The 26,822-nt window shown below is 40.6% G+C and overlaps 1 protein-coding gene across 9 annotated transcripts; it reads left to right on the top strand.

Moving 5' to 3' along the window:
* Positions 1 to 947: 947 nt before the first annotated feature.
* On the top strand, positions 948 to 26,822 carry atxn2 (ataxin 2). 9 transcript variants are annotated; one of them, XM_035945540.2, is made up of 26 exons: positions 948 to 1,651; positions 3,149 to 3,179; positions 3,533 to 3,592; positions 4,003 to 4,074; positions 5,415 to 5,565; positions 6,475 to 6,489; positions 8,383 to 8,507; positions 8,686 to 8,777; positions 9,014 to 9,202; positions 9,974 to 10,146; positions 10,463 to 10,711; positions 12,193 to 12,378; positions 12,605 to 12,784; positions 12,895 to 13,002; positions 13,217 to 13,287; positions 13,377 to 13,741; positions 14,360 to 14,423; positions 14,551 to 14,697; positions 15,361 to 15,378; positions 16,026 to 16,092; positions 17,104 to 17,297; positions 18,583 to 18,709; positions 18,802 to 18,993; positions 19,117 to 19,331; positions 23,658 to 23,835; positions 25,960 to 26,822. In XM_035945540.2, exons 1-26 carry the CDS (start codon positions 1,542 to 1,544, stop codon positions 25,986 to 25,988), a joined length of 3,408 nt encoding a protein of 1,135 aa, XP_035801433.1. In that variant the 5' UTR covers positions 948 to 1,541; the 3' UTR covers positions 25,989 to 26,822. The 9 variants fall into 9 exon arrangements, with proteins under 9 accessions (XP_035801433.1, XP_035801437.1, XP_035801432.1 ...); XM_035945539.2 differs by having other exon boundaries at positions 950 to 1,651; positions 16,026 to 16,098; XM_023264421.3 differs by having other exon boundaries at positions 953 to 1,651; positions 16,026 to 16,098; positions 19,120 to 19,331.

Raw genomic sequence — 26,822 nt, forward strand, 5'->3', positions numbered from 1 at the left:
GGCTTGGTGTGAATGGGACATTTGAGTTGTAAGTTATACGTGTAATGTATCTATTATTATTGTATTATTTTGTTAGCTTCTTAGCTGCACTTTTAAATTTGAAAAACAAAACACCTAGTGGCTACATCAAAAATAAACAGACATGAAAACCAAAAAAATGGGAGAAAATAAGGTTTAAAAAAAGAAGCAATCACAAAATGTTTTAATCAGTCATATCAGAAGCTTAACTTATGTGTTGAGAACAAATGACAGAGTAAAGCTGTTTAAATAGCATTTAATACCCCCCACACACACCCCACCCCAGCTGCACAGCTTTAACCAGGTATAGAGGAAAACATCATTGTAGAGCTGCAGTGATGCATACATAAATTGATTACATGCCAGCTATTAGTCATCAACAAATTTGATAATTAATGAGAATTATTTATTAATAAAAATCTAAGTTCTCTGATTCCAGCTTATTAAATTAGGATATCTTCTGGTTTCTTTAATCTTCTATGGCAGTAAGCCTAATATCTTGGGCTTTGGTAAACACTATTTGACATTTTCTCCATTTTCTGACATTTTATAGATCAAACAAACAATCGATTAATCGGAAAAATAATCAACAGATTAATGGACAATAAATACCCTTATAGGTTGCAGCCACAGTTTTGCTCATGCTGTTTGGACAATTTAATTGTGCAACCATCTCAATGCATCTCTGTGCAGCTCTTGTGAAGACACACCACTTCTTTTCAAGTTGAGAATAAATCAAGTGTCGTCTTGGCGCTGCTAATTGTGATCAATCATGTTCTAATGGTTAGTTGCCATCAGTGTGCACACGTTAGCGGCGTGTAAACAGTGTCTGCGCCGGTGTGTAGTGCGTTCGCCGGCTCACGTGGATGCTACTAAACTGCCGTTGAAGATTCATGGACTTCCTGAAAATAGTTCCATGGTGGCTGTGGTAACTGTAAAACCAACGAGGGTTTATGTGTTTGTACCGGCGGTCTAGATAAAAAAAAGGACGCATCTGTCTGTTTAGCAGATAGAGGGTTGTCTGTAAACCCAGTTTATGAATGTCCAGTTAGATGTTATGAGCCGTTACGCCTTTCATATATCCCTCCGCTGTTTTTTGTCCCCTTTCAGACTGTTTTGGTCTTTTCGCTGTTAGCAACGGAAAGAAGCTGAGATAGCTGTAAACCCTATTTTGAGATAATCGAATTTTTTTGATAGGCTTACGCAACAAATTGACAAGAGGAGTAACACTCATGTTTACTTTGGAAGAGTTATTGGAGCGTGTTGTCTTTTTTAAATATTATTTTTTTCAGTTTTAATAGGAATTGTACAGATTGCTAATTTAGCTAGCAACTGTTAGCCAGCTAGCTAGCTGTTTAGCATAGCATCCTCTTCAAGAGGCACGTTGACATTAGCTTGCTAGCTTGCCAGATCTTCGGTTTGCTAACGTTAGCGAGCTGTCACAGAACCACACGCCGTCTCATCGTCAAGAAATTGCGGTGTGAAACTGGTCGCTTTAAGACACTGTCTTTTATGGGATCACCATGTCAATGAAGGCCGGTGGAAATCGCAGCAAGCCCGGCGGTGGCAACACCGCTGGTGCCGCCGCCTCCGGTGCCGGAGGAAGCGGCGGGGGAAGACAGAATCTGGGCAGGTCTGTGAATTTATAACGTTAACATAGCGAAATAAAAACACAGCAGCGAGGGATGACGTGGTCGTTTTAAGGTACTGAGACCCAGTCACCTCCAACAACAGCAGTTTGGAGAGATGACATTCTGGTTAAATGGTCCAAAACTAGTGCGTGTTTGTGAACGTTCTGCGGGCCTTGCGACGTGTTGGTCACCAACTGTAACGTTATGCAGTTCAGCTAGCGAGGCCTGTCGGCTTGCTCCCAATAATGTTGCAACTTCGACGTAACGTTACCTCCTCTTGCACGTTAAATAAAACATACCATCTGGTGTCTGATTACGCATTTCGATTTGTTTGGGTGGAGAAATACCATTTCCCACATGTGTGCAGCAGTGACGCCGCTTGCCAAGTTGCTGATATCAGTTTACCATCAGCTTGGAGTCAATGTAGCTAGCGGTAATTAGCCGTTTGACAGTCCATGCTTGTAATTCAGTGCACTTGCCTCATTCAGCATTGTAGCGGTTGGCTAACGGGACACATCCTGGCCACTTTACGGCCAGAGCGATAAAACAACTGCGTTTGTTTTCATTTCACTACCATGTAGCTTGGTACGTTACCGCAACATTGCTGCGACGGGGTTGCCAAGAAATTGATATAAAGCGTGTGGGCGCACGAAAGAAAGGGGCGGGTGTGGAAACGGGTGAGGAGAAGGGGGAATCATAGACCGACGGGCTTTCAACCTTGACGTTGCTGCTCGTGAGAAATAGTGTCCTTGAAGCATGACTTTTCTGTACATGTCGTCCTAAGACGAAGCTAACACACATTGTCGGTGCAGGAGCTGCATGCATATTGTGCTTTTTGGTGGTGTTAATTTCGCCAGGCTTCTATCCACCGGTCACTAGGACAGTACGCCCCATTCATTGCGTAGGTTTCATCTAGTAAGGCCGAGCAAAGACGCTGTAATTCAGCACTGGATCAGTTGGACTCATCCACGCAAAACCCGCACCATATTTCAGTTCTAAATGAGTCAGATTTTATTCAGAATTAAGTGTGTTTTAGTTGGCTTATTACTGATATACTACAATGTAGGGATGGGTGATCGTTGCTTATATTAAATCAAATGGGAAGTCCTGGCTGTGTGCCAGTTGCTGAACATGGTGCATTTTAGGACATGCTTGGAAAAAATGTAGGCTGCTGAGTGTTTGGCTGACTGCCCCTTGAACCTCATTCTCACCTGCAAAATATTGTGGAATTTGAGAGGAATTTCACAATCTGCACTGCATTAAAATGTCCCAAATATCCACTTGCAAGACAGTTGGGTTTAGATTAAGCTGAATTGTTTGTGTTTGGGATCAGCTTCCCCTTTCACGTGCAGCAGTAGTTCTGTGTCATTTTAGAGAGTTGCACCATTATCTCTGAAGATCATTCAGTCACGCAGACCTTGGTTTCAGTATGACAGGAATTACTTGGAAGCATTAATGATGACGGCAAGTTTGACAACAACACCAATTTTTTCTTTCAGGGGAAGACACAGTGGTAAAGGTCCTTCACCAGTAAGTAACCTATTCCCTCTCTGAAATCAGTGTAGAATGACTTCTGTCCCACATAGGCATGCATCATCAGATATTGTGTATCAGAAGAAAGATGCATTTGAGAATTCACACAACTGATAAATACTTCTTTTTGCTCCATCTGTTCAGAGTTATTTGAATTCAGTGTCACGTTTTTAAGGCATGCAACTTGACCATAGAGAAACCTAAATCCAGTGGTCACATATCTTTCTGATTTGTATGCGTTATGAATGGAACCAATGTCCAGTAGGTTTTACATGGCTATTAAGCCCTATATTACTTAATCTTGCCTTTCAATTGTGAAATTTCAGAGGTTAATTGTATCTTTTCTTTAGGTCATTTTCAATGGTGTATATGCAAATATGAGGATGGTCCATGTCTTGACTTCAGTGGTGGTATGTTTATTGGATGTCTGCCTTGTTAAGTTTTTTAAGATGTTTAGGTTCCTCTGAATTGTGTCTTCTGTGTAAGACGCGATGATCAGAGAAATGAGCAGTGTTGCAAAATTCCATAGATGGAAAAACCCATATGAATCATGTTTACTGTAAATGAATTAGTAACAGCCATATTTACTGCAGTCTGTCTTTCACCACATGCTGTTTCTTCACAATGTCTACACTGCAATAAACAAAGCCTGTTTGTAGAGACAGCTGGCTACATAAACAAAGCAGAGATTAATCAATCATCTGTCTACTTCATAGCAGATGGGTTTCTGAACTTGATTTTTGAACGTGTAAATTGACATTGGCACTTTATTGAATGATTGTTGCATACAGTGAATAACGATAGGCCTGTTTACTTATAGGGGACCAAGTGTGAGCTGAAAGTTAAAAATGGAGCAGTCTATGAAGGAGTATTTAAGACATACGGTCCAGAGGTAAGGATCATGCATGGTGTAATGTTTTTATAATAGGGAGCGAGATCTGTTACTTTCTCAGTAGCTGTACTGATGATTAAGCTTAACTGTGATAGCGCCCTGCCAGCACTCAATAGCAGCTTCACCCTGAGGTGGCTTAGACAAAGATTGCACTTTCCGTCTTTCCTTTTATGGTGGAGAGGTATGTTGCCTTTCCTCTTCCCTTTTAGGTTGAAGTATTCCTCAATCTTTCTTCTGTGGGGGAAAAAATATTTTGTACAAATGCACGGCTTAACCTGAGCAGTTGAGGGGGTTCCTGTTCAGTTCATATAGTAAAACTTGGCTTTAACTTCAGTGCTTGATGGGATGCCAGCAACATACATTATTCTGTGTTCACACCAAGATGTTTATGTATGTTATATCACCTAACTCTTTTACAAGGTTGTGTGACTGAAATGTGAATAAGGCTGGCACGATATCAAAAGAAAGAAACTGAATTTGGTGTGCTTGCACAGGCAAACAGTACTTTGTTTTGAGACCAAAACAAAGCTTCACATTTGGCTTTTATTACCACAGGGTGTGTAAGTCGAACAGTCAAACACGCTGAAATATTCACATGTTGCCCTTCTGTACACAGTCTCTTAGTACACACTGTAGTGTTTGGTTGCAGGGCTTGAGATTTCAATTCTCTTCCATCGTGTTATAGTAGTTGTAGTACAATGTATAATTTCGGGTGAATATGAGGCCTTGTCAGCTCTCAGTGCTTCTCAGAAACTGCTTCATCTGGCATTGATGCCAATAATTGAGCAGGGCTAAATAAACAGATGTTACTCAAAAAAAGACATAGAAGGGATTACCTTTTTGTTTGGTCTACGCAAGCATGTTGATTCTTGACCAAGATTGCAGATTTTTTATTCCATCAAACACACCAAGGGGTTTGATGGAATAGGTGCTCTTTTCTCCAGTTGTGCTTAACAGGATTATATTTATTATCCACTAATCTATAACTTATTAATTATTGATTTGTTATTATACAAAAAATAGTCATAGTTAAAAAACATAGTTGAGGCAATCTGCCACAATTTTGTAGGGGCCAAGGTAACGTCTTTGCGATGCTTATTTTGTCTGAAAGTCTAAAATGAAAAGATGTTTAATTTGTAAAAAATATGACCAAAAATTCCCATTTCGTTGCTGGAAAGAGAATGTCTTTTTTTTTTGTTAAATAAATTTCCTTAAAAGATTGCTAGATGAATTGTTGCCAGTTAATAAAGCTTTATGGGATAAAACAGTTTTGCAAGTTAAAATTTTTACAGTATTTCCAATTCCCCTTTAATCCAGTTCAACATAACTATCTCCCTCAGTGTGACCTGGTGTTGGATGCAGCCCACCGAAAGAACCCAGAACCAAGCATCGGCCCCAGGAAAGAAGATATTGTGGAGAGCATCATTTTCAAGGCCTCCGATGTTGTAGTGGTGACCTTCAAAGATGTGGACCTGAATTTCGCCAGGAAAGGTACTGCATGGTGTTTGTGTCTGCAAATATCATGTAGGTACATAAATAGCAGCCTTTATATACCTAGTTCTTATAGATACTGAAAACTCTTGAATGATGCACAATGTACCTGGATGAGTTTGTCACTCTGCATTCATTGTACACACAAACATAGACACATTCCAGAGTGAATGCACATCGGTGCACACAAGCAATGTATTGATCTTTTTCAGTCTCTATTCACTCCCTTGATGTCACAGAGACTTTGCCATGAGTTAAATCTTGTGTGTCTGCTCTGAGTGGCCGGTCATTGAAGACTAATTTGATCTATTGATTGGTCCGAAGGTTGCCCCAGCGCAGCAAGGACACTCAATAAAGGCTGAATGACTCTGCTTCATGTAATTCATCTTGACCCATATAATTCTCCTTCTGAACGATAATGGACTGTGTGGGAGTTTTATTGTCTGAAAATGAACAGGTGAAAAAGCGAGAGGGTTTCGCCACATGATTTGAAGACACTGGTGCCACTTTTAAAATCAAATCATTACAGCATTTTGTGAAGTGAATGGAAATATCACATTGTTTTTATGGGAAGGCAAGATATTTTAAACACCACTGCTCATCTGCATTTTAGCCAAGACGGTGAATTTAACAGTTTTTGAAAAACTACAGACTACTGCAGATAGTCTTCACTTAATAAGGGATTTGAAGAGTCTGCTAGACATGGCTCGACGAAAAATGCTGAAAACTACACTCAAGATGTTAAAAAGGAGACAGTTTATTCCTTTAAAGTTCATACAAAGTAGAGTCATAATCTAAATATGTAAGGTAGGAATCAACTGTTGGTGTGAACACCAGTCAGTCATTTTCTATGTCAGTCCATCTTCTGACTCTGTGTCGTCTGTGTGTCTCTCCTTTTCAATGGTCTAGTCTCCTCTGACACAGGTAATATTTGGCTGTTTTCTCCTCCCGCACATCTCTGTATGCACTCAGACATCCACACTTTGACTAGCCTTTCATTTAAAACACAAAATGAATAACATTTGTAATGGTTTGGGCATGATCTGTTGCCAGTTGTTGCTGCATTTTAATTCCAGTTTGATGATAGAATCTGCTTTCATCTAATCTAAAAATAAGAATCTGATATATGATGCAGGTCAGGCTTGCTCCATTTATTCACCAGATGCTTTTGTTATCTTTAGAATGGATGTTGCTTTCGGTGGAAGAATTGCCACATGACCATTGTACGCTGTTTAGCTAAGATCTTACCTGAAGTTGCTCAAAGTGAACATTAAGTGTTTGGTTTTATTCATGAGGAATCTGAAGATGTGTGAGAGATACATCACTAAAGTTACTATATTAAACATTTTAGTGTTAGTTTATTTGTTTTAAGCCAAAAGAACAGAAATCCTTCTATTCTTTTAGTTACTTTTAATGCTAGTTTTAAAGTGCTGTTTGAAGTTAAATTATAAAATATTAAATGCAATTTAAGCTAATTTTATCATCGTTGAGCCCCAAACACAATTGGGGCCTTTATATCACAGATCAGTAATGGTGCACTTGCAGCATGACCCACTCTTAAAGGAAGAAGGATATGATTATTATTTTTGTTTAACTCATCCCTCAAAGCATTATTTTTACTAATGTAGGGTTCTGCTGTGTGCGATTCCATTGAAAGCAACAGATTACGAACTCATATTAAGCACCAGCACTTGATTTGCTTTCTGAGTGTTGTATTTAAAATTAAGTTATGTACGGATGTTTCATTTTGTTTGGCCCTGAAGTGCTTTGAGGTCGTATTATTGACTGCAGTCTAAATGCATGTTTGCTTACCCCTCACAATGCCCACATTTGATCTGTAAATTTCCCTTCTTTTATGTACAATTCCTTCAATGAACAGTGTGCACATAGCATGCCAACAACCTCTAGAAATATAAACCAGTCCTGTCAGCCCAACTGCCTGTATTTGCACCAGTCTAGTGTTTCTGAACTTGCTCTGTGCCAGAAATGCTTAAATGCCCTTTGTATTGTGAGATGAGCTGGGATGGCCGAGTTATGCAACTCCAGGTGGCTGGTATGCTTTATGCACACAGTCCATTGGTGCCAGCTCTGAGAATGTGAGAGCAGACTTGGGCTAACATGAGATTAGATTTCCTTTCAAACATAATTGGGGGTTGTCTTTGAGCATGCCTGCCCGTGATTCACTTTGTTGACCCGAGGTATTCTGTATGTTTACTTAAACCTAGTGAATGAAAGACAGGAATGTCATCAGCCCCAAGTAGAGTTTTATTTATACATGCGAATGCTGCCTTTCAAGATGTTGCCATGGTGATGCTTAATAAATCAAGTGGGGATAATTGAGGTAGACACTGTGATACCTGAATTTAATTTCTGACAAAAGTTAGCCAGCTGAAAATAATGTAGCACTATTTCTCTTGATTTAATGAGTGCACTATGCTACAAACTATGATAAAGATTGAGGACTATTTTCCCCCCTTTTCTTTACAAGGTAGTATTCATGGTTTTGCTCATGCCTTCAGAACGATTTATCCCTCCCAAGGCCAGCTCAAGCAATAGCTCAAAATTTTTTTTGAAAGGATTTTTTCCCAATCCGGTTGGACCCATGTCTGGATGTGTGGGTGTGCCTGTTGAACCACCAAAACCTCCATATAGACCTTTGCTGTGAGAGTTTGTGGTAGAGGCTCGTGAGGCATGAGCGCTTCCCTGCATAAACAGTGAGAGTACAGCCATGTGACCGCATACCGTCATGAGCTTCTCTCTGCATTTGTGTATCGGTGTGTGCTGTACATAAATGTGTATTCTTCATGTATGTCGCAGACAACTTCACAGATGCAGCAGTGAGTGGTAGGATCAATGGTGAGCATAAAGAGAAAGATCTGGAGCCCTGGGATGGAGGAGAGACCCACAATTCTGACAGTCTTGAGTCTCTGGATACAGATGTGGTGAGAACACGGACACAAAGACATATATACTACCCTTTTTGTAAATGACATGAAATCTTCATAGGTCTTTATATGATGATAAACAGGTTGTGCCATCTGATACAGAGTGTTAATAATTTGTCTATAGGCCTGTTTTCAATTTTTTTTCTCTCTGCTGCTCTTTCTCTCTTCATATCAGTCAAACGGTTGGGATCCCAACGACATGTTCAAGTACAATGAAGAGAAATATGGAGTCTTATCTACATATGACAGCAGCCTATCCACATACACGTAAGCTTCTCCATGCTTTCCACATGCATTTCTTTCTCCTTACTTTTTGTTAATTCTTTTTTTTTTTTGCCTTAATTCAGTAATCTACATGTCATGCTCCTCGTAGAGGAGATACTGGGTGTATATTTTTTGATATCTCTGTTCAATAACCTACGATGTATCCTTTCAGTCATGTTTTAGTGTGACCTCAGACCCTCTTAAGTCCTCTCTTGTCTGACCTGAGCTTTCTTTCCCAGAGTCCCCTTAGAGCGAGACAACTCAGAAGAGTTCCTGAAGAGGGAAGCGCGGGCTGCTCAGCTGGCGGAGGAGATTGAGGCCAGTGCCACATACAAGGCCCGTGTGGCCCTGGAGAACGATGAGCGCACTGAGGAGGAGAAATATACTGCTGTGGTGCGAGGGGAACGGGAGACTCACACTCTTAGCCGGTAAGACCAGGATACAACCTTCAACAACCTTTAAAAACTTCAGGCTAGTACATACTTCTTGTGCTCGTGAGTGTGTGCCAGTGCACGCCATACAATTATGTAATTATGGACTGTGTTTTCAATCCATATGTTCAGATTTAATTTCTTCTCATTGGTAATTGACTCTTGATATCATCTACAATGTCAGCTCTTTTAAAACATAGCAGCACCACAATGCAACATTAACTTAGTGTGATTTATTGTGGTTTATACTTAAATGTTATCAGTAAATGTACTGTACATATGTTATGGAACTTGTCTGGCCAATTAAATGAATCAGTAGATTTATTGCTAATGTTAATCAGCTAAAGATTTGTTGGAACATACATCATTCATGTTTTGGTTTTATAATCAGTGAAAAGAGATGGATGTACCACTGTGGCATATACTATATATTTCTCTATACTAGCATGTCAAATGACACACGTACAGTATGTATATATTCACAATGCTTGCATACGGTGTATTTGTGGAGTAGAAAAACTCAGGCACAGCCTTGAGAAACATATTTAAGTCTTAAAGGGAGACAAAGTAGTTCCAGCAAATTCACTAAGTAGACAGCAGCTGTTCCCAGAATAAGTACTTCATTGGTAATTAAAGAAAACATGTTCATTTTGGCTGAGGAGAAGTACTTAGTCGAATGTAATAGAGTGTACAATTATTTCCTCAACTTGCATTGTGTATTTAGCTGAACCATCTGCCTGTATTGTTTGTGTGTATGTGTGTGGGTAGAGAGAATAAGTACATTCCTCCAAGTCAGAGGAACAGGGAGGCGATGTCATGGGGGCCAGGACGTCAGAATTCACCTCGTCTGGGTCAGAACTCAGCTGGACCCTCAACTCCTCGACCAGGACCTCACGACTACAGTCCCAGCTCTGGGGCCGACCAGAGGGTGGTTAATGGAGGTACGTTTAACACGTCACTCACAAACCTCTGCTGTTACTTGCTACACTCAATAAACACAATACTTCTGCAGAAGCGCAGTGGCCCATCTTGAATGAATGTAAAGCTAGTGTGTTTGGGTTGTGTATATCTGTTGTTCCTGTTAATTTTATTTTCTGCATTTATTTCACTTCACTCAATTAGGTCATTTTATTCCTGTCTTGCCATTCTTTCTCATGTTTATTAATCTCCCTCGTCTTTCTGTTCCTGCTATACCTTTGTTTTTTCCCCAGCTTTAACTGGTTGTCATCCTTGATCATTTGTCCTTGCCTCTTTTAGGTTCATCCCATTGGCCCTCACCCTGTCCGTCTCCTTCCTCCCGTCCCCCCTCTCGTTACCAGTCTGGCCCCTCCTCCCTGCCTCCTCGGGCGACCACGCCCACCAGACCACCCTCCAGACCCCCCTCTCGACCTTCCAGACCTCCCTCTCATTCATCCCACCCCTCTTATCCCTCCTCTTCATCCTCCTATTCCCACCATGGGCCCACGTCGCCAGCATCCAATCTGCCCAAACGCATGTCTTCAGAAGGTACCCACATCACTGTGGAGTAGACCTGGGCAAAGGCATGAGCTGAAGGTGGAGGGATTGAACTCAGTATTGAAATTATATTCCCAGTCATATTGAAAGCTGTCAAAAATGTCTTAATGTTTAATGAGGGAACTATTTTCTAAAAGACATTTGCCCAGGTCTAGTGTGGAACAACACAAATAGGTGAAATTGCTCCTTCAGACTGATTTTTGGGTCAGATTTGCAATTTCCATGCAAATGGAAATTGTGAGGCTTTAGTATTGCACAAAGCTGATCCTTTATCAGTGCATCTGACAGTTTCACCTTGGCATGTGGGTGCACCACAGTGTGTGCTGTGCTTTCTACTAGTAAGGCACCGAAAATTATAGTCTCTCTACGTGTTTCTTGACAGAGCATTCAAAGAAAGATAATATTTGCAGACAGCATAGTATTTTAGTAAAAAGAAGTAGAAGGCTGTGTAAATACGTGAATGAAGTCTTAGAAAGATGCTCACAGTAGTTTGAATGGCCTCTTTTAAAAGAAGACACATCATTGAAACCAATGTAATTCGTTGGTTCTCACATACAGTGCTTAACATTTTCTGATGCGTTGACTGTATTCCAGTACATTGGATTTGGAACGTATCAATGAAAATGAAAACTCAAAGCTTTAATTTGATTTTATTTACAACCGTATTGGCTACACTGTATGAATACATGTCCTTTTACACTTGGCTTCTCAGTTGCATCAGACCAAAGTTAACATTCGACTTGAAATCGAGCTTTTAGGCCTTTTGCTATGGACTTTTTCTGCTTAAAAGTACGGCAAAACAAAACACCCATCATTACTGTTGGCCACTAGTGTGATGTGTCGCACACTAGGACAGCAATAAAAACAAAGTTTAATAAGAACATCATCAATCAATCAATTGAATAATTTACTTAAAACTGGAAATGAGCCCTAACCTCTTGGATCTTGTTTAGAGTTGAGTGAAGTACTGGGCTGCATTGATTAAGTGCCATTGTTCAATACTAGTGGATCAAGTTTACTTTACGAATATATTTCTGGAAAATAGAAAAATGCTTGAATATTGTTCAGCCAAAGATAAATTTTGCATTGGGCTGTCACGGCACAAATTTTGCTAAAAAAGCAGGTCCTTTAAATAGTGGTATCCACCTCACCTTATCACCTCTGTTTTCCCTTTTCTTTACCTCTCATTTTACTTGGTTGTGGTTTGAAAAGTGTGGGGTGTTGTTTGATCACTGACAGAATCTCCTGCAGTTTCTCCACTAACACGCATGCCAGCAAATAACATGACTCTTTGACATGTCATTTAATCCTTAGAGTAGTTCAGTTCAGAAGTTTGGGTTTTTGAAAGCTTTTTTTGTTACACAAATAAGAAACCTTTACAGCATCATTATAGCAACAAAGCGTTGTTACTTCACTGCTGCTTTGTGCTTACTGAGTTCTATCTGTTTGTATTGTATTTTCTTCATCTACAGGTCCACCAAGGATGTCTCCAAAATCCCAGCGGACACCTCGTGCTCACAGAGTGCCACCCTGCCGAACTAGTGGAGTGCCCCCAGGAGTGGACTTAATTTCCCACAATGCCCCTGGTGAGGTTCCAGCGACTCCACCAACTAGGAGTAGCTCCTCTGGAGGGACGTGGTCTTCAGTGGTTAGCGGAGGTAAAATCTTTTTTTATTCCTTGTTCCTTTACTCTTTCTGTGTGCAAAGGTGATTAGAGATTATGGTTCCACACCACTGGATGAGATTTTTATCTTTCTAAGGTTCTTGCATTGTGATGAAACTCTAAACCTTGAAATACTTCTTTTTTTGGCTAGTAAACCAAGATGAGTGGATAAGATTTCAGTATATGATCATCAAAATCTAATGTCTTCATCCCCTCCTCAGCTCACAGACCTCGCTCCCCCCGACAGAATAGTATTGGTGGAGCTTCCCCAGGCTCCTCATCCCTCTCTTCACCACAGACAGCAACAGCTCCTGTGGAAACTGTTACTACACCAACATCAGCTTCCTCTCCTACTGCTGCTAGCCCCGCCCCCAACATGGTTGCTTCTCCATCAGGAGATGGTAAGTTTAAAGTTACTTCAGATGCATATCTATTTCATGAGAAGGGTGTGCAGGAAATGCCCTGCGTTTATGCTGGGAGTAAGCAAACTGTTTTTTTTTTTTCTGTATAGCAAAAGAGTGTCGTGTCCAGGAGACAAGGCAAACATCCCCCTCAGCAAACAAGGAGAACATCAAGCCTTTGGACAGCTCACCTAGTATCACCAGACCAGTCTGTAAAGGTACAGTGTACACTGGACAACATGAGAAATTGCTGTGTCAAACTTCAGATTGCTATGAAGCTCTATCAATAATATTGTGTAGAAAATACCATTTGTTGAGACACCCGTTTCTCACCTGTTTTTAATAATTTATTTGTCGTAATGTAACTTAGACTGTTGTGAGTCATAAAAATAGAACATTTTGGAATCTAAACTCATTTCTCTCCACTTACAGGACCCCCTTCTATGGCACCAGACCACAGAAAACAAATAGATAATTTAAAGAAATTTAGTGTAGATTTTAGAGTAAGTATCTTTCATTCATAAGGTATAGAAATAACAGTCTGACTTACCTAGCAAAGCATCAACTCCTGTTTCTGTCATCGCTCTTCCAGTTGCAGTCTAGTTCAAATCCAGACCCTGCCTTTGACCAGATGATGACCAAGCCTGTCAGAGATCCAGCAGACAAGCCTAAAGACCTTCCCCTGGACAAGGCCTCCACAGTGGGGCGGGAGGGCACTGAAGATGGTGTTGTAGTGATTGCCACTGGCACGTCCGGTGGCGCCCCTGCTCCATCCACTACCACCAGTAACACGAGTAAACCTGGCAGCCCTGCTGCACTGTCTCCATCTCCTTCAGCCCCAGAACAGAAGAGGGCGGGCCTGGATGTGACGTCACAGGGAGTTCAAACGACCGCCACGTCTTCATTCAGTGGACCCAAGCATGAAGAAAAGGAGGAGAAAAAGGAGGCAGTACAAGAGTGAGTCGAATGGATACCTGATAGAACTTTAATACATGTGGTGACTGCATATTTGTTATCAACAAATCCTAGGGCAAAGACCAAAACCAACACAGACTTGATCCAAACAAGTATTTTTTTGTGCCTAGTATGTTGTATTCTTCTGTGCAATAGAGATCCATTGTAGTCCAAAAACAAGAAAACATACACTCCAGAGCATTAAATGTGTATTAATCTGCTGCTGAAAATACAACAAAAAGTTTAATCTTGCCTTAGTAATGTTGCTACAAAAAACTACAATGCTCACCTGTTTAAGAAAATATGTACCTTTTTGTCATAAAAGAATACAAAAACGGGCACCCAGATAGCTCAGCCGGCTGAGCAGGCCACCCATAAACAGGGGCTACAGTCCCCGACGCAGCGGTCATGGGTTCAAGACTGACCCATGGCCATTTACTGCATGTCATTCCCCCACTCGTCTACCCACGTTTCCTGTCTCTCACTCTCTACTGTCCTATATAATAAAGGCAAAAACACCCAAAACATTACTTTAAAAAAAAAAAAAGAATACAAAAACTATAATCATAATCTCAGACTAATCCGTTAAATGTTAACTTCTTCACCGTTCTTCCCCTACAGTCAAGTAAGAAAATCAACTCTGAATCCAAATGCCAATGAATTCAAACCCAGGTTTAATACACAGGTCAGTATTCCCCACTGCTGCCAGACTGCACAATTTACATACCACAAACTGGCATTGTTATTCAACTCATTTTATCTCTCTGACTGTGTCTGTCTCTGTCTTTTGTATTCTTCTTCTTCATCATCAGCCCAAACCAGCCAACACTCCAACGCCTCCCCGGCCTCAGGGCCAGCCCAGCCCCTCCATCGTGGTCCAGCAGCCTCCGACTGTCTATGGCCAGACAGTCTGCTTTCCCCAGATGTACCCACTCACACCAGTCAGCCCCGGAGTGCAGGTGAGAGACACTCCTGCATGCTGAAGTGTGCAGCATGGAGACAGGTGTATTTACTTCTATTGAGTGCGGATCACCCTGAGCATCGCATTGCATTGGCATAATATGCAGGGTTCATTAAAACAAATCCCTAACAAGAGTCACCACGAGGTCTCCGAACATGTCTGTGTATGTCTGCCTTCCTTCATCAATTTTCCTTCCTTTTTCTGCCTTTGATTCACCAGATTTTTTTTTATTTCCAAAGTGTATTTTTAAAGACACACCACACATTACTTACAAAAAATATTTCTTCTTTAATACACAGAACATACACGTCCTATGTCATCACTTCACTTTCCTTTGTCATCTTCCAGAAACTGTTGCTTGAATTATTTTTGATGCATTCATTGAAAATGAATAGAAATGTTGCAGAAAGGAGTGTGTGTATAAAATTTGTGCATAATGATGTCAAGATAATATTTTACTTGGCTCTCAGAGGGCTTATTAAAAGTTCTGAGCATATTTTTGATGAAAGCTGTTGCACTTGTAGTCGCAAATCTGCATATTTCCTGTGTTGCTTTAAGAAAAACTTGGTGATCCAACATCAGACACGTGCAAACGATAACAACTAAAGAGTGGTTCTTTTTCCCTTTTCTCCCCCTCCTCCTCTCTCTCTCGCTCCATTAGAAAAGCATAATATGGAAGGTTTGTGAATTTTTCTAAGATTTCTATATTTATTTTTTAAATCTTTTTTTTTTTTTTTTAAAAGCCCAATCAGTACTGAGATGTTTTGCTTGCTTGTTGAATTAATGCCATCAGATGTTGGTTTGCCAACTTCTTATTGCAATTCATTTTAAACTGTCATCACAGATGGACTTTTAACTTCATCTTTTTTTCTATTGACTTCATCTGTTTCCCAAACAAATGGCTGCAAGCTAATAGGAGTTTAAGCCTCTTTCTTTTTACTGCAGTACTGTTTGTAGTAGAAATGCATGGTGTATAATGTTAAGGACTGCAGGAACGTAAGTGACAAGCAATGTTTAGTTTATAATCGTAGCTGTACAACACCTTTTTTACCCAATGATAGACAGGTGTAGAAAATGCATGTGACCCCAGGTAAGAGATAATTCTCAAATGTTGCTAATGTATTTTTTGTTTGTGTTCAGTGAGAGGATAGCTGCTGAAGCTAAACAGTTAAAAGCTAATTCATGGCTGTGCAGCACAAATAAGTTTTAATTGACTTATTTTTAGGTCAGGGCTTTTCATTCTTATAGGGAAGATGCTTAAGTTTCCTGAGAAGACTGAGTATAAACATGTTTTCTTCATCTGCCATCCTCATTTCCCTCACCCAGTCTCCAGCTATGTACCAAGTTCAGATGCCTCATATGACGGTCAGCCAGTCTAAACCCTACAGACCAGGTAAAGGTGAGAATAACTACCGCTTTCTTTCTCTCATTTCATTCCCGTCACTGTCTCTTTCTCTGTCTCCAAACTTTAAAATATATGTTTTGAAAATTACCCTAACAGTCACCAGAGTAAATTTTATCTTCAAAGACTTTAATGCATTCATAGCTTTATACATTTACAGCCAATATTTCTCTCTGAATGGTGCAAATCGTACTCCTCCCATTACTTTGAGGCAGAGACGTGTTATGACTTTTTATTGGTATTTACTGATGCTTGGCTAGAAATCTTGAAGTCTGTTTTGTACGTCTTTTCATGATGACCAGTTTTTTAATCTAGGGGAGTTTCTAATGGCTTAATTAACACGCCTTGTTGCCACACTGAAAATGAATTCCTGATCAGTGAAAAGAAATGGAGAGCGACTTCTGACAAGTTTCCTTACAGAAGCACACCAGGGAACTGAATCATCTGTAGAGCAGTCAGAAATTACCGAATGTTTTGATGAGGAGTCTGAAATTATTCACATCACTGCCTTAGGCCTCACAGGAAATCTAACTGATTGGTTGATGAATTAATGAAGTGTATTATTCCAGATGGGAATTGATTTGCTGTGTTTACAAATTTAAATAGGCACAATAGCAACACATGCTGTAAAGTGATAGTAAAGTGACTTCTCAATAGTAGTCACACTGTATAGCGTGTTATACCACACAGGTGAAAGGAAATATTAGAAGCTGATGTTGACATAAAAGGAGCGTTCTTCACCTCACTTTTACAAGAGAAATGCTTCAGAAATTATCTTCCCATGGGGCCTAATCTGCTCAAGTGTTTCTCATCTTCAGAGAATTATTTATCATGGACAGATGCTGGAAAAGGTGGCTTATAATATAATCAGTTCAGTAAATTTCACTTGCCTCTTAATGAACCAGCAGGGCTTCTGTCACTCCTCAGCGACTCTGTTTAGTTCAGATTCACTGAATAATAAACCCACTCTTCCCCATGTAATCTCTTAATATGACTCTCTAGTACCCAACATGCCCCAGCAGAGGTCAGACCAGCACCACCCGCCGGGCACGCCCACCATGATGCACCCAGCGACGGCAGCAGGACCACCCATTGTAGCACCGAGCCCCGCCTACTCTGCGCAGTACTTCACCTGCAGCCCACAGCAGTTCACCAGTCAGCCGCTCGTCCAGCAGATGCCACACTACCAATCACAGGTAAGATTTACCTTCGCGGCCAGGATCGGAACAATGCAACATTTAGCAGCTTATTCAGCAAGGCTCAGCCCAGGAGGCTCCTCTATTAAGAACCATATGTAACCATTACAGTTACTGTGGTACCATCAGTTAGTACTGGCAGTCTTTATCTCTCCCAGCTGTTCAGCAGTCAGCGATTTGTCTGACAGATGCCTGCGGTTCAGCGGCTTGACGGGATGCCAGCCCGATGCCAGTGTTTCATCACTTCTGATTTGGAGAGCTGACTGCACACTCCTTCCTCTTACACCTGAAGTGTTGTTACCTGTTTGCAAGCAGACTTTTATCAGACAACTGAGAGACGGATAGAAGTTTGACATAAGGTTGATGTAATGGCCTTGTATTTATGCGTGATGAGAATTTCATGCTATTTTTTTGGCATGAATGGAGCCGACTACACAATTCAGTTGAAAGAATAGGTTGAAATAATGGGAGAGAAAGGGAGGAAAACTGAAATGTCAGTATAAGGTACAAATTTCACTGTTGGACAATATAAAATCACTTGATAAATCCTCTCTAATGCAAAACTGTGAAGCTCAAACACTTTTTGAGCAAAACCACAAGGCACCAATTAAAATTTTTTAACAAAAGAAGTCAAACCTCAGGGGCTGCACAGTGGCGTAGTGGTTAGCACTTTCGCCTTGCAGCAAGAAGGTCCCTGGTTCGCGTCCCGGCTTTCCCGGGATCTTTCTGCATGGAGTTTGCATGTTCTCCCTGTGCATGCGTGGGTTTTCTCCGGGTACTCCGGCTTCCTCCCACAGTCCAAAAATATGCTGAGGTTAATTGATTATTCTAAATTGCCCGTAGGTGTGAATGTGAGAGTGCTTGTTTGTCTTTGTATGTAGCCCTGCGACAGACTGGTGACCTGTCTAGGGTGTCCCCTGCCTTCGCCCGAGTCAGCTGGGATAGGCTCCAGCCCCCCCCGCGACCCTAGTGAGGATTAAGCGGTGTATAGATAATGGATGGATGGATGGATGGATGGAAGTCAAACCTCTTAAGAGTCGCGTAATGTTTTAACAAAAACTGGTACTAAAGGCTGAATAAAATATTTACTAAAATTAGTAGAGATTTATATATAAGTTGGGAAACTTGATCAGATCAGACATTCCAAGCTGACTCCTAATATGTGAGGTTTTGTCCTACATTAGTCAGTACCAGTAAATTGAGGTTAGATACTGTAGCTCTAGGCAGCGATGAATCTTAGATGGACTCTAATGCTGATGTCTGTCTGTCCTTGTCTGTCCTCCAGGCGCAGCATGTGTTCAGTCCGGTGATGCAGGGCAGTGCCAGGATGATGGCGCCTCCTGCACACGGCCAACCCAGCCTCGTCTCCTCCTCAACTACACAGTACCCAGAGCAGACACACACCATGTATGGTACGTCACGCAACAGGTGGCAATGTGTAGGTAATGCAATGTGAATGTTTTAATACATTTCATAGTTACTGACTCTGATTCCTGTGATGCAGTGTCTCCAGGGCCAATGCCTCAGCAGTACCCCCACCACAGCGCCACCTTGCATCCTCACCCACAGCACCCCCAGCCCTCTGCGACGCCTACGGGCCAAGCACAGCAGGGTGGTCCTCCCCAGCATGGAGGTCCTCCTAGCCACCCAGCTGCCAGCCCAGTTCAGCACCAACAGCACCAACAGGCAGCAGCAGGTCAGCACTCCGAGGCTAAAAGCTAGCCTAAGTCTTTTTTTGGTTCCCGTGCTCTTCTTTTTGATTTTAATATTTTTCAAATGGGGCACTTTGGTCATGCATATGTGTTTCTGTGTGTTGAAGCAGCAGCAGCAGCAGCCCAGGCCCTCCACCTGGCCAACCAGCCTCCACAGCAGCAGATGTATTCTGCTTTGGCTCCTACGCCCCCCTCCATGACCCCAGGGCCCAACCCTCAGTCTCCCCAGGCATCATTCCCCTCTGCCCAGCAGACGGTTTATATCCACCCACAGCAGGTGCAGCACGGCTACAACCCCAACCACATGGCACACGTGCAGCAGGTAGGTCACGACGTGGTGTCATCTCGTTGGACAAACAGCCACAGTAGCACCAGCCAAGCCGCCACCTTGGCTGTGTTTCCTGTGCTGTATTTAAATGTGGGAGTGAGAAAGTCTTGAATCACTTCCAGCAGATGTTTAACTTTATGAATGGATCAGATTTGGGTGGTGATAATGTTGTACTTGCTGTGGATCTTTTGGCAGCCTGATTAAATTTAAATTAGTTTGAGGGAAAAACATATTTCATTCAGTGACTATAAAACAGTGCTTCTCAAGTTTTTTCTGCCAGGCCTCAGTTGATCATTTACAAGTTAAGTTAAAAAGGAAGTTTTTTTTCAATCTGTTTTTTGTTATGTGTGGAGCTCGATTCAGGTCGTAGTTAACATAGATGAACATCCAGGCTGGTGGAAGGGAGGCATCTCTTCCAAAGTGGTGAAAAACCATCTCCCACCACCTCTAAAGCTGTACAGAGTGGCCTGCTAGGTTTATATTATGTGTTTGTTGTGCATTTTGAGGTGTGGCTTTAAAAAAGTTAATTGAAATGAAAAAATATATTTTAAAAGTCCTCAATTTCACAAAAAAAGTTTTCACCTCCGCTTGAGGAGATTTTTGACTTTTTCGAAGTTTTTTTTTTCCAAACATTTTCTCCCATAGAAAACATTTTATTCACGTGACTTTTCTTTCAATTTCTTTTGTTGTCTTCAGACAGCGTGAAACATGAGAATAATCACAAATTAGACAACTGAAACAAAATTCATTTGACTTCTTTCCATTTTTCTCCCGTTGAAGGCAAAAAGTTTTGTTTTATCTTCTTCCTCAGTGTTTTTGGTAGTTGGAAAACAGCTGGTTTTGTTTCTGGCTTCTTCTACTCTGTTTATTACAGTTGTGAGTAATGTTGCCTGTTTCATGACTATCTGACAGTACTACTGAGGCTAATTTATTTGCTCCAAAGCCGTTAATGGAAACAAGCCTGATCCTTTTGTAAATTTTTGCACCTTTTTCGAAGTTGCATCAAATTCACTTGACAGGTTTGTGAAAACGCAGTTGCTGTGTGTAGACTCCCTGGATCTTGCAGTGATGTTGCCAAGTTTGGTGCTTTTTTCACTCTACAGAGGCTCTTTACTCCACAAAAAAACATGCTGGGAGGACTAAAGAAATAGCTCCGGCACTTCTAAAGTCACAATTTATACTCTGTGTGTGCTCCTTCAATTAGTCAGCTTTATAGATGCAGGTATGGGAACTTTAGACAGTCACACTAGTGATTTCCCCCTTTGCTTCCAGTGTTTTACTGAACTTGGCTGATTGCCTTCAATGACTATGTCTCCAAATGTATTGCACAAGAGACTAATACTGTTCCTATCTCACTCTCAAGAAGAAAGCATTAAAGTGCATTTCACTAAAAGTTGATCTTTTAACAAATGTACTCTTGTTGGCAGAAAGCAGACCGTATATTTAGGTAATGTACTACCTGTTGTTTGAAAGCCAAAATGCCTCAGAGCGCTTTTCTTACAGGGACTATACATCTTAGTCTCTGTGGTTATAAATGAGCAAACTTGTATTTACTTTATTCAAGAGCTTGATGGGATGACAGACTTTGAGCCAAGTTCCACAGTCAGTTAGTTTGTATATTAATATTAATCATGTGTTAGTGGGATGCTGTACTTTATACTTTCATGATGCACCAGTGCGCAGTTTCAGAGCGGATATTATTGGCTTGTTGTGGCCATTACAGACATTTTAACTTATGATATTAATCTTCCAGGTGCAAAAATGTAAACATAGGTTTTTTGTGCATAGAGGAAAAATCACCAGTGCAATCGAGAATAAAAATAGCAATTCAATTTTTTAAGCTTGTTTTGTTAATTGGGGTTTCATTTAATCAAGCATAATAGACGTTTTGTTTATCAAAAGGTCAGGAATAACAGGAATATGAATGGATTCTTTTTAAATCAGCTTACAATGAGTCATTTCCTCGAGCCTGGAAAAACCCCAGAGAAAGAAAATAAAGATATTTTTTACACTGATTAGTATATTTTTCTAACACAACAATATTTAGAGACCCTTGACTGCCTCTGGAGTAAAGAATATATGAATTTATTTTAACGTTGTTTTGTAATACTTTATTATAAACTAATGTCAGACCATATCTTCTCGCTGTCAAGCATGCATAGACTTCAAAAACATTAACTTGACTTGCTCTCAGGCTAAATATTATCTAAATCTACTGAACTGCACAGTTTAGAAAAGGCTGTGAGCTTTAACACTAAACCTGTGAATAGTTTTGTATCATCATCCTCCAGATTCACAGCTGGTAGAGAGGAGGGCCCTGCTTGGCCTCAGCCTCAAAGTCTGCAATTGGGGAAACTAATTTTTAGCTATGTGGCTAGTTATGCTGAACTAGTCATATCTAGTTTGTGTTTACATGGTTTATAGGAACAAAGTGAGGTTTGCACTATGAAGTGAATTAATGGGTTTGTACTGTATGCTGAGGCTAAAGCCAGAGTATTATAACACAAAAGTGTCTCTCTTTAAACTAACCTGCTCTTGATGAGGCTCTGTTCGATGTAAGATTCTACATCTTTCACCAAATCTTTAGCTGACGATACAGATTCTCAGCAGAGGGAGTACATTATATCAGCAAACCCATTGAGCTGTATGTTAGTAATCCCAGCGCAGCGCTTGTTAGCAGGTGTTTGATAAACTGCTTGTAGTGTCTCCTTTAGTGGCGGATTTTGTTGCACACATGAATAACAGGCCTTGCCGTCAGCAACCTGAGTAAACTAAGCTAAAATGTGGCCTCTAAAGTCAGAGTATCTCCATGTGTGTTTGTCAGCCGTGCCTTCATGTAAACAGGCAGTGGCACAAAGAGCAGAGGAGTGTCAGAGAGGCGGCAAAACAACCTTTCAGAACCGCATTTTAAGTGGTGTCCTTAGTCTGATGCATGTTCACCGTCAGTTGTTATTATCAGCTGAGAATCCATATTCAGAACAACAATACACTGCAAAAACTCAAAATCTTGCCAAGTCTATTTGTCTTATTTTTAATCAAAATGTCTCATCCCACTCGATTTAAGATAATTCACTTAACAAGTGACATTTCAGCAAGATGCAGGGACTTGTTTTAAGACGATGCATCTTAAGTATCTTGTTAAGTCAAGCAATCTTGAAAATATCTTGTTTTATGTTTTATTTTACAAGAAAACTCAAAATAAGTTCAACCCTCGTATCGTCCTGTGGGTCAAAATTGACCTGTTTTAAAGTTTGAAAATGTGGAAAAAATATATTTCCACAGTGAAACTTCTGATGTCCACATTTTTGGAAAATCTTTGAACATTTTTTGGTGGAAAAAAAAAAAGAAATGTTAAAAATGTTTCTTAAGACCATTCACATAAAAATCAACCAAAATCCAGCAAAATTCGCTGGATTTTGGTTGATTTTTTTGTGACTGTTCTTTAAGAAAATGTTAGAAGTTTTACTGATATATATGTAATCACTTTAGATATTTTTAGGATTTTTTTGGAAGATTTTTACTTATTTTTTGAAAATATTTACAAGAATTTTCTTGCCAAATTTGGGGGATTTTTTTTAAATAAAACTTTCAAGGGAAACTTTTAAAGAATTATTGGAATATTCTTCCTGAAGGTTTTGCAAATTTTCAGAAATTTGGGGAGGTTTTTTTGCAGAATTTTTGGAATTTTTTCAGACAAGGAAACAATATTTTTGGTGACCGTAAATGAGGACAACAGGAGGATTAATACATCTCAAATTAGGAGGTTACATGAAAGCAAAAATCTATTTTTGAGTGAAAAACTGCTCTTTTGTTAGCATGTCTGGCTTATTTTAAGACACCTAAGCTTGACAATCCTGGTAAAAATGTAGCTTAAAATAAGTTTTCCCAGCTAATTTTAAGATCTCAATATTCTAAATATCATATCTCTTTCAAGAAATCTTACCAAGCCATTTTTTCACTTGTTCTATTGGTAGATTTTTTTTCCACTTATTTCAAGGTAAAAGTTCCTTGAAATGAGTTTTTTTTTTTTTTTGTCTTGTTTTGAGAGGGGCATTTTTTTTTTCCAGTGTAGCACTTTATTTATTTTTTTACTGTTACGCCAATAATATATTCACCACCACTGATAAACTGTCTGCTGCAGCCCCCATGCTGCTCCTGTCGGCAGCAGACAAGCAGGAGCCGTGAATGTTGCGCCGCTGACGTCCATCTGTTTTGTCTTTTTAACTAACTTGTCTCTCGTCCTTCTGTTTGACTCTCACTTTCTGTCACGCTGTTTGTTCTCACCGTCACACACTCACTCAGGATTTATCTCCCTCCTAGGCCCATATGCAGTCTGGTATAGTGCCGTCTCACCACCCGGCTCCCACCCACCCCACCATGATGCTGATGGCCACCCAGGGTCCTCCAGGCGGTCCTCAGCCCCCCATGCCCCAGACTGCCCTCAACCCCATCCCTGTTTCCTCCACCACACATTTCTCCTACCTGGCACATCCACAAGGTACTTCAGTTAGTCAGCATAGTGAGGAAAATGTCCGTGTTGCTGTGTTTGTTTTCTGACTTGTGTTCATGCTAATGTATGTGTAAACTGAAGCACTATTAACCCTGTATGGGGCTGATTGGGTTGTTTTGACAGAATTCAGATTTTTTTTTCTGCACAATGTTGCTCACATTGAGAAAACGAGCTAATATAGAGATAGAGGATAATCTACCAGAGGAGCAGACTGAAGAAAGGCTGCACACATTTATGCCTTCTTCTTCGTCTTCTCCTTCTTCATCATCTTCTTCTTCGTCTCCATCTTCATCGTCCTCTACCACTTCTCCTTCTTCCTCTTCTCTCTTCTTCCTCTTCTACTTCTTTTTCTACTTCCTCTTCTTCGTTGTCTTCTTCCTCTTCTCCTTCTTCTTCCTCTTCCTCATCTTCCTCCTCCTCTTCCTTCTTCCTCTTCTTCCCTCTCCTCCTTCTTCCTCCTCTTCTTCATCTTCTTTGTCTCCATCTTCTTCTTCGTCGTCTTCTTCCTCTTACCTTTCTTCATCTTCCTCTTCTTTGTCTTCCTCCTCTTCTTCGTCTTCCCCTTCTTCCTTTTCCTCCTCCTCCTTCTTCTTCATCTTCCTCCTCTTCTTCTTCTTTGTCTTCTCCTTTTTCCTCCTCCTCCTTCCTCTTCTTCATCTCCATCTTCTTCTTCGTCTCCATCCTCTTCCTCCTCTTCTTCCTCTTCCTCTTGTTCATCTTCTTCTTCATCTTTGTCTTCTTCTCCTTCTTCCTCTCCATTGTCTTCTTCTTCTCATTATTCTTATTATTATGATGATGAGTTGAGGCCGTGGCAAATCACCAAACACTTTTTATAGTCTGCCCCTCTCCACTGATGGCTTCAACGGCAGCTGTGTTGTAGTAGCAGCACGATGTGTGTCAAGAAACAGCGGGAGCAGGTGATTCAGTGACTTTCAGCTTCCGTCCTGTTTATGCAGAAGATTATTAAAGTGGATGTCCATGCTCTATTTAGTTGAAGCATCTGGCGCTGACATTCTTCAGCTGTCGAGGAAAATGTGCAATATGCATAATGATGACAGACTCGCAAGTGGACAGTTGAGCTTCTCGCATTTTTACAAATAAAAAAAGCCCCAACATTTTAAAGGATGGTTTTGCATTTATCTAAAAGCAGTGGTCGCATGCCTAAAGTTAATATTTAAATTGAAAAAAAAGAATTTTGTGTTAAAAAGGCAGTCAAAGATGCACTCTTGATTTGGATTATTTAGATTTCTGTTTAACCCTTCTGGACCCCAAAACCAGCTGGTGAGTTGGAAAAGCATACAGTGTTTTTACAAAAATCAACAAAAGTGCACAATTTCTCAGAGCCAGAAACTGTAAAAACAGAGAGACTTACTGGATTTAAAACTTTCCAAGGATTCTTGAACTACTCGTCTGTCACATGCTGTTCGGTTCAGAAACCAAACTCAATCTAAGCTAAAAATCAGATTTCATCAAAATCACTTTGTTCTACATGTCTCATGTAAAAGTTTGCCAAGAGTAGTTTGCTCTAAGCAGATTCTGCAAAAACAAACAAAAAAAAAAAAAAAAAAAAAATCCAAAAAAATCTGCACTGTGATGCAACTGGGAAACCATTAGTTGTAGCTGTGACCAACAGTCATGGGACAGTCTGGGTCTTTCTGGGTGATCTGCAGACCACCAGTTAAACATGTAAGTAGTAAAATATCTACAATATGTAGAGGCTTTTTTTCCCCAGTATTGGCAACACTTGTGGACCCTTGGAACCTGTTATGTATATTCAATCAAAGAAAATCAGCATTTGTTTTTCCTTTTTTTTTTTTTTTATAATTTATGGCATTATTGAAGTCCTATCAACTTGCAGTCATAGTTGTGCCGTTTCCATAGAGGTGCAGAACTTTATGTTGCAGGAAAAAATGAGCCCACAGTGAGGTTTTAGCAAAATCACTGGAAGTGCTTGGGGTTCAGAGGGTTAATCTTAATGTAAACAGTTGGAACGGCATCAAAAAACTGGTTCGCTCTTCCTGTAAATGTGACTTATGTTTAAGACAACCGGTGAGTGTTTGTGATGTGATTGTGACTCCTTGAACTTTCCCTCATTTCGTCTCGTCCCTGCAGTGCAGCCTCATCATCAGCAGCAGCTGTAGATAGAGGGCGCCAGCGAGCCGAGGGACCCGCTCTGCGCCACGCTTTCTCAACCAGAGCCTTCATAACCAGGCGATGAAGAGAACGAGAGCCCTCCCTCTCCTCTCTTTCCTCATCCTCACCAGACATGCTTCACATCAGCTTTTCTCCCTCCCTCCCTCCCTTCCTCCCTCCCTCCCTGACTAGGCAATAAGAGAATGTTAACAGGTTGATGCAGTGACATGTTTTAACGAGCTAGAGAGTTTTAATGGACAAGATTGCTCCTATTCAGGCCCTGTTCACACACACGCTCACACACACACACACACACACACACACACACACACACACACACACACACACACACACACACATACACAAAAGCAAAACGCCCACACACACTCTTTCAGGGGTCCCAAATTGCAACTTAAGTCAGCTTGCCAAGTAAGACATGAAAGAGAGATTGAGAGTAAAGAAGAAGAAAAATTCAACTGGAACTTGTATTTTGTCTGCACCTTGTTATGAAAAAGAAATCTTCCAACTTTTAGACAGTATTAATCTTACTGTTTATTGCTGCTGCTATGTGCTGCGTTTGTTTCCAGACTACACGACAAGTTTCTAACCAAACTAAAAACGAAAAACGTGACAAGAAACTTCCTGTGAAATAAACTCGTGGCAGCCAAGAGGACAGGGGAAACGTTATTTATGAAATTATAATGGCTGAGGTGATCAGATCCCACTTCTCACCTGACCCTTATGTAACTTTTAAGTTAAAACTTTTACTTTGTAGATAATATAAATAATTTAAAAAATGAGCAAAAAAATTTAAAAACAATAAAAAAGTTTTAAAAACTGAA

Source organism: Amphiprion ocellaris, chromosome 6 (genome assembly GCF_022539595.1).
Source record: "Amphiprion ocellaris isolate individual 3 ecotype Okinawa chromosome 6, ASM2253959v1, whole genome shotgun sequence".
Classification (NCBI taxonomy): Eukaryota; Metazoa; Chordata; class Actinopteri; family Pomacentridae; genus Amphiprion; species Amphiprion ocellaris.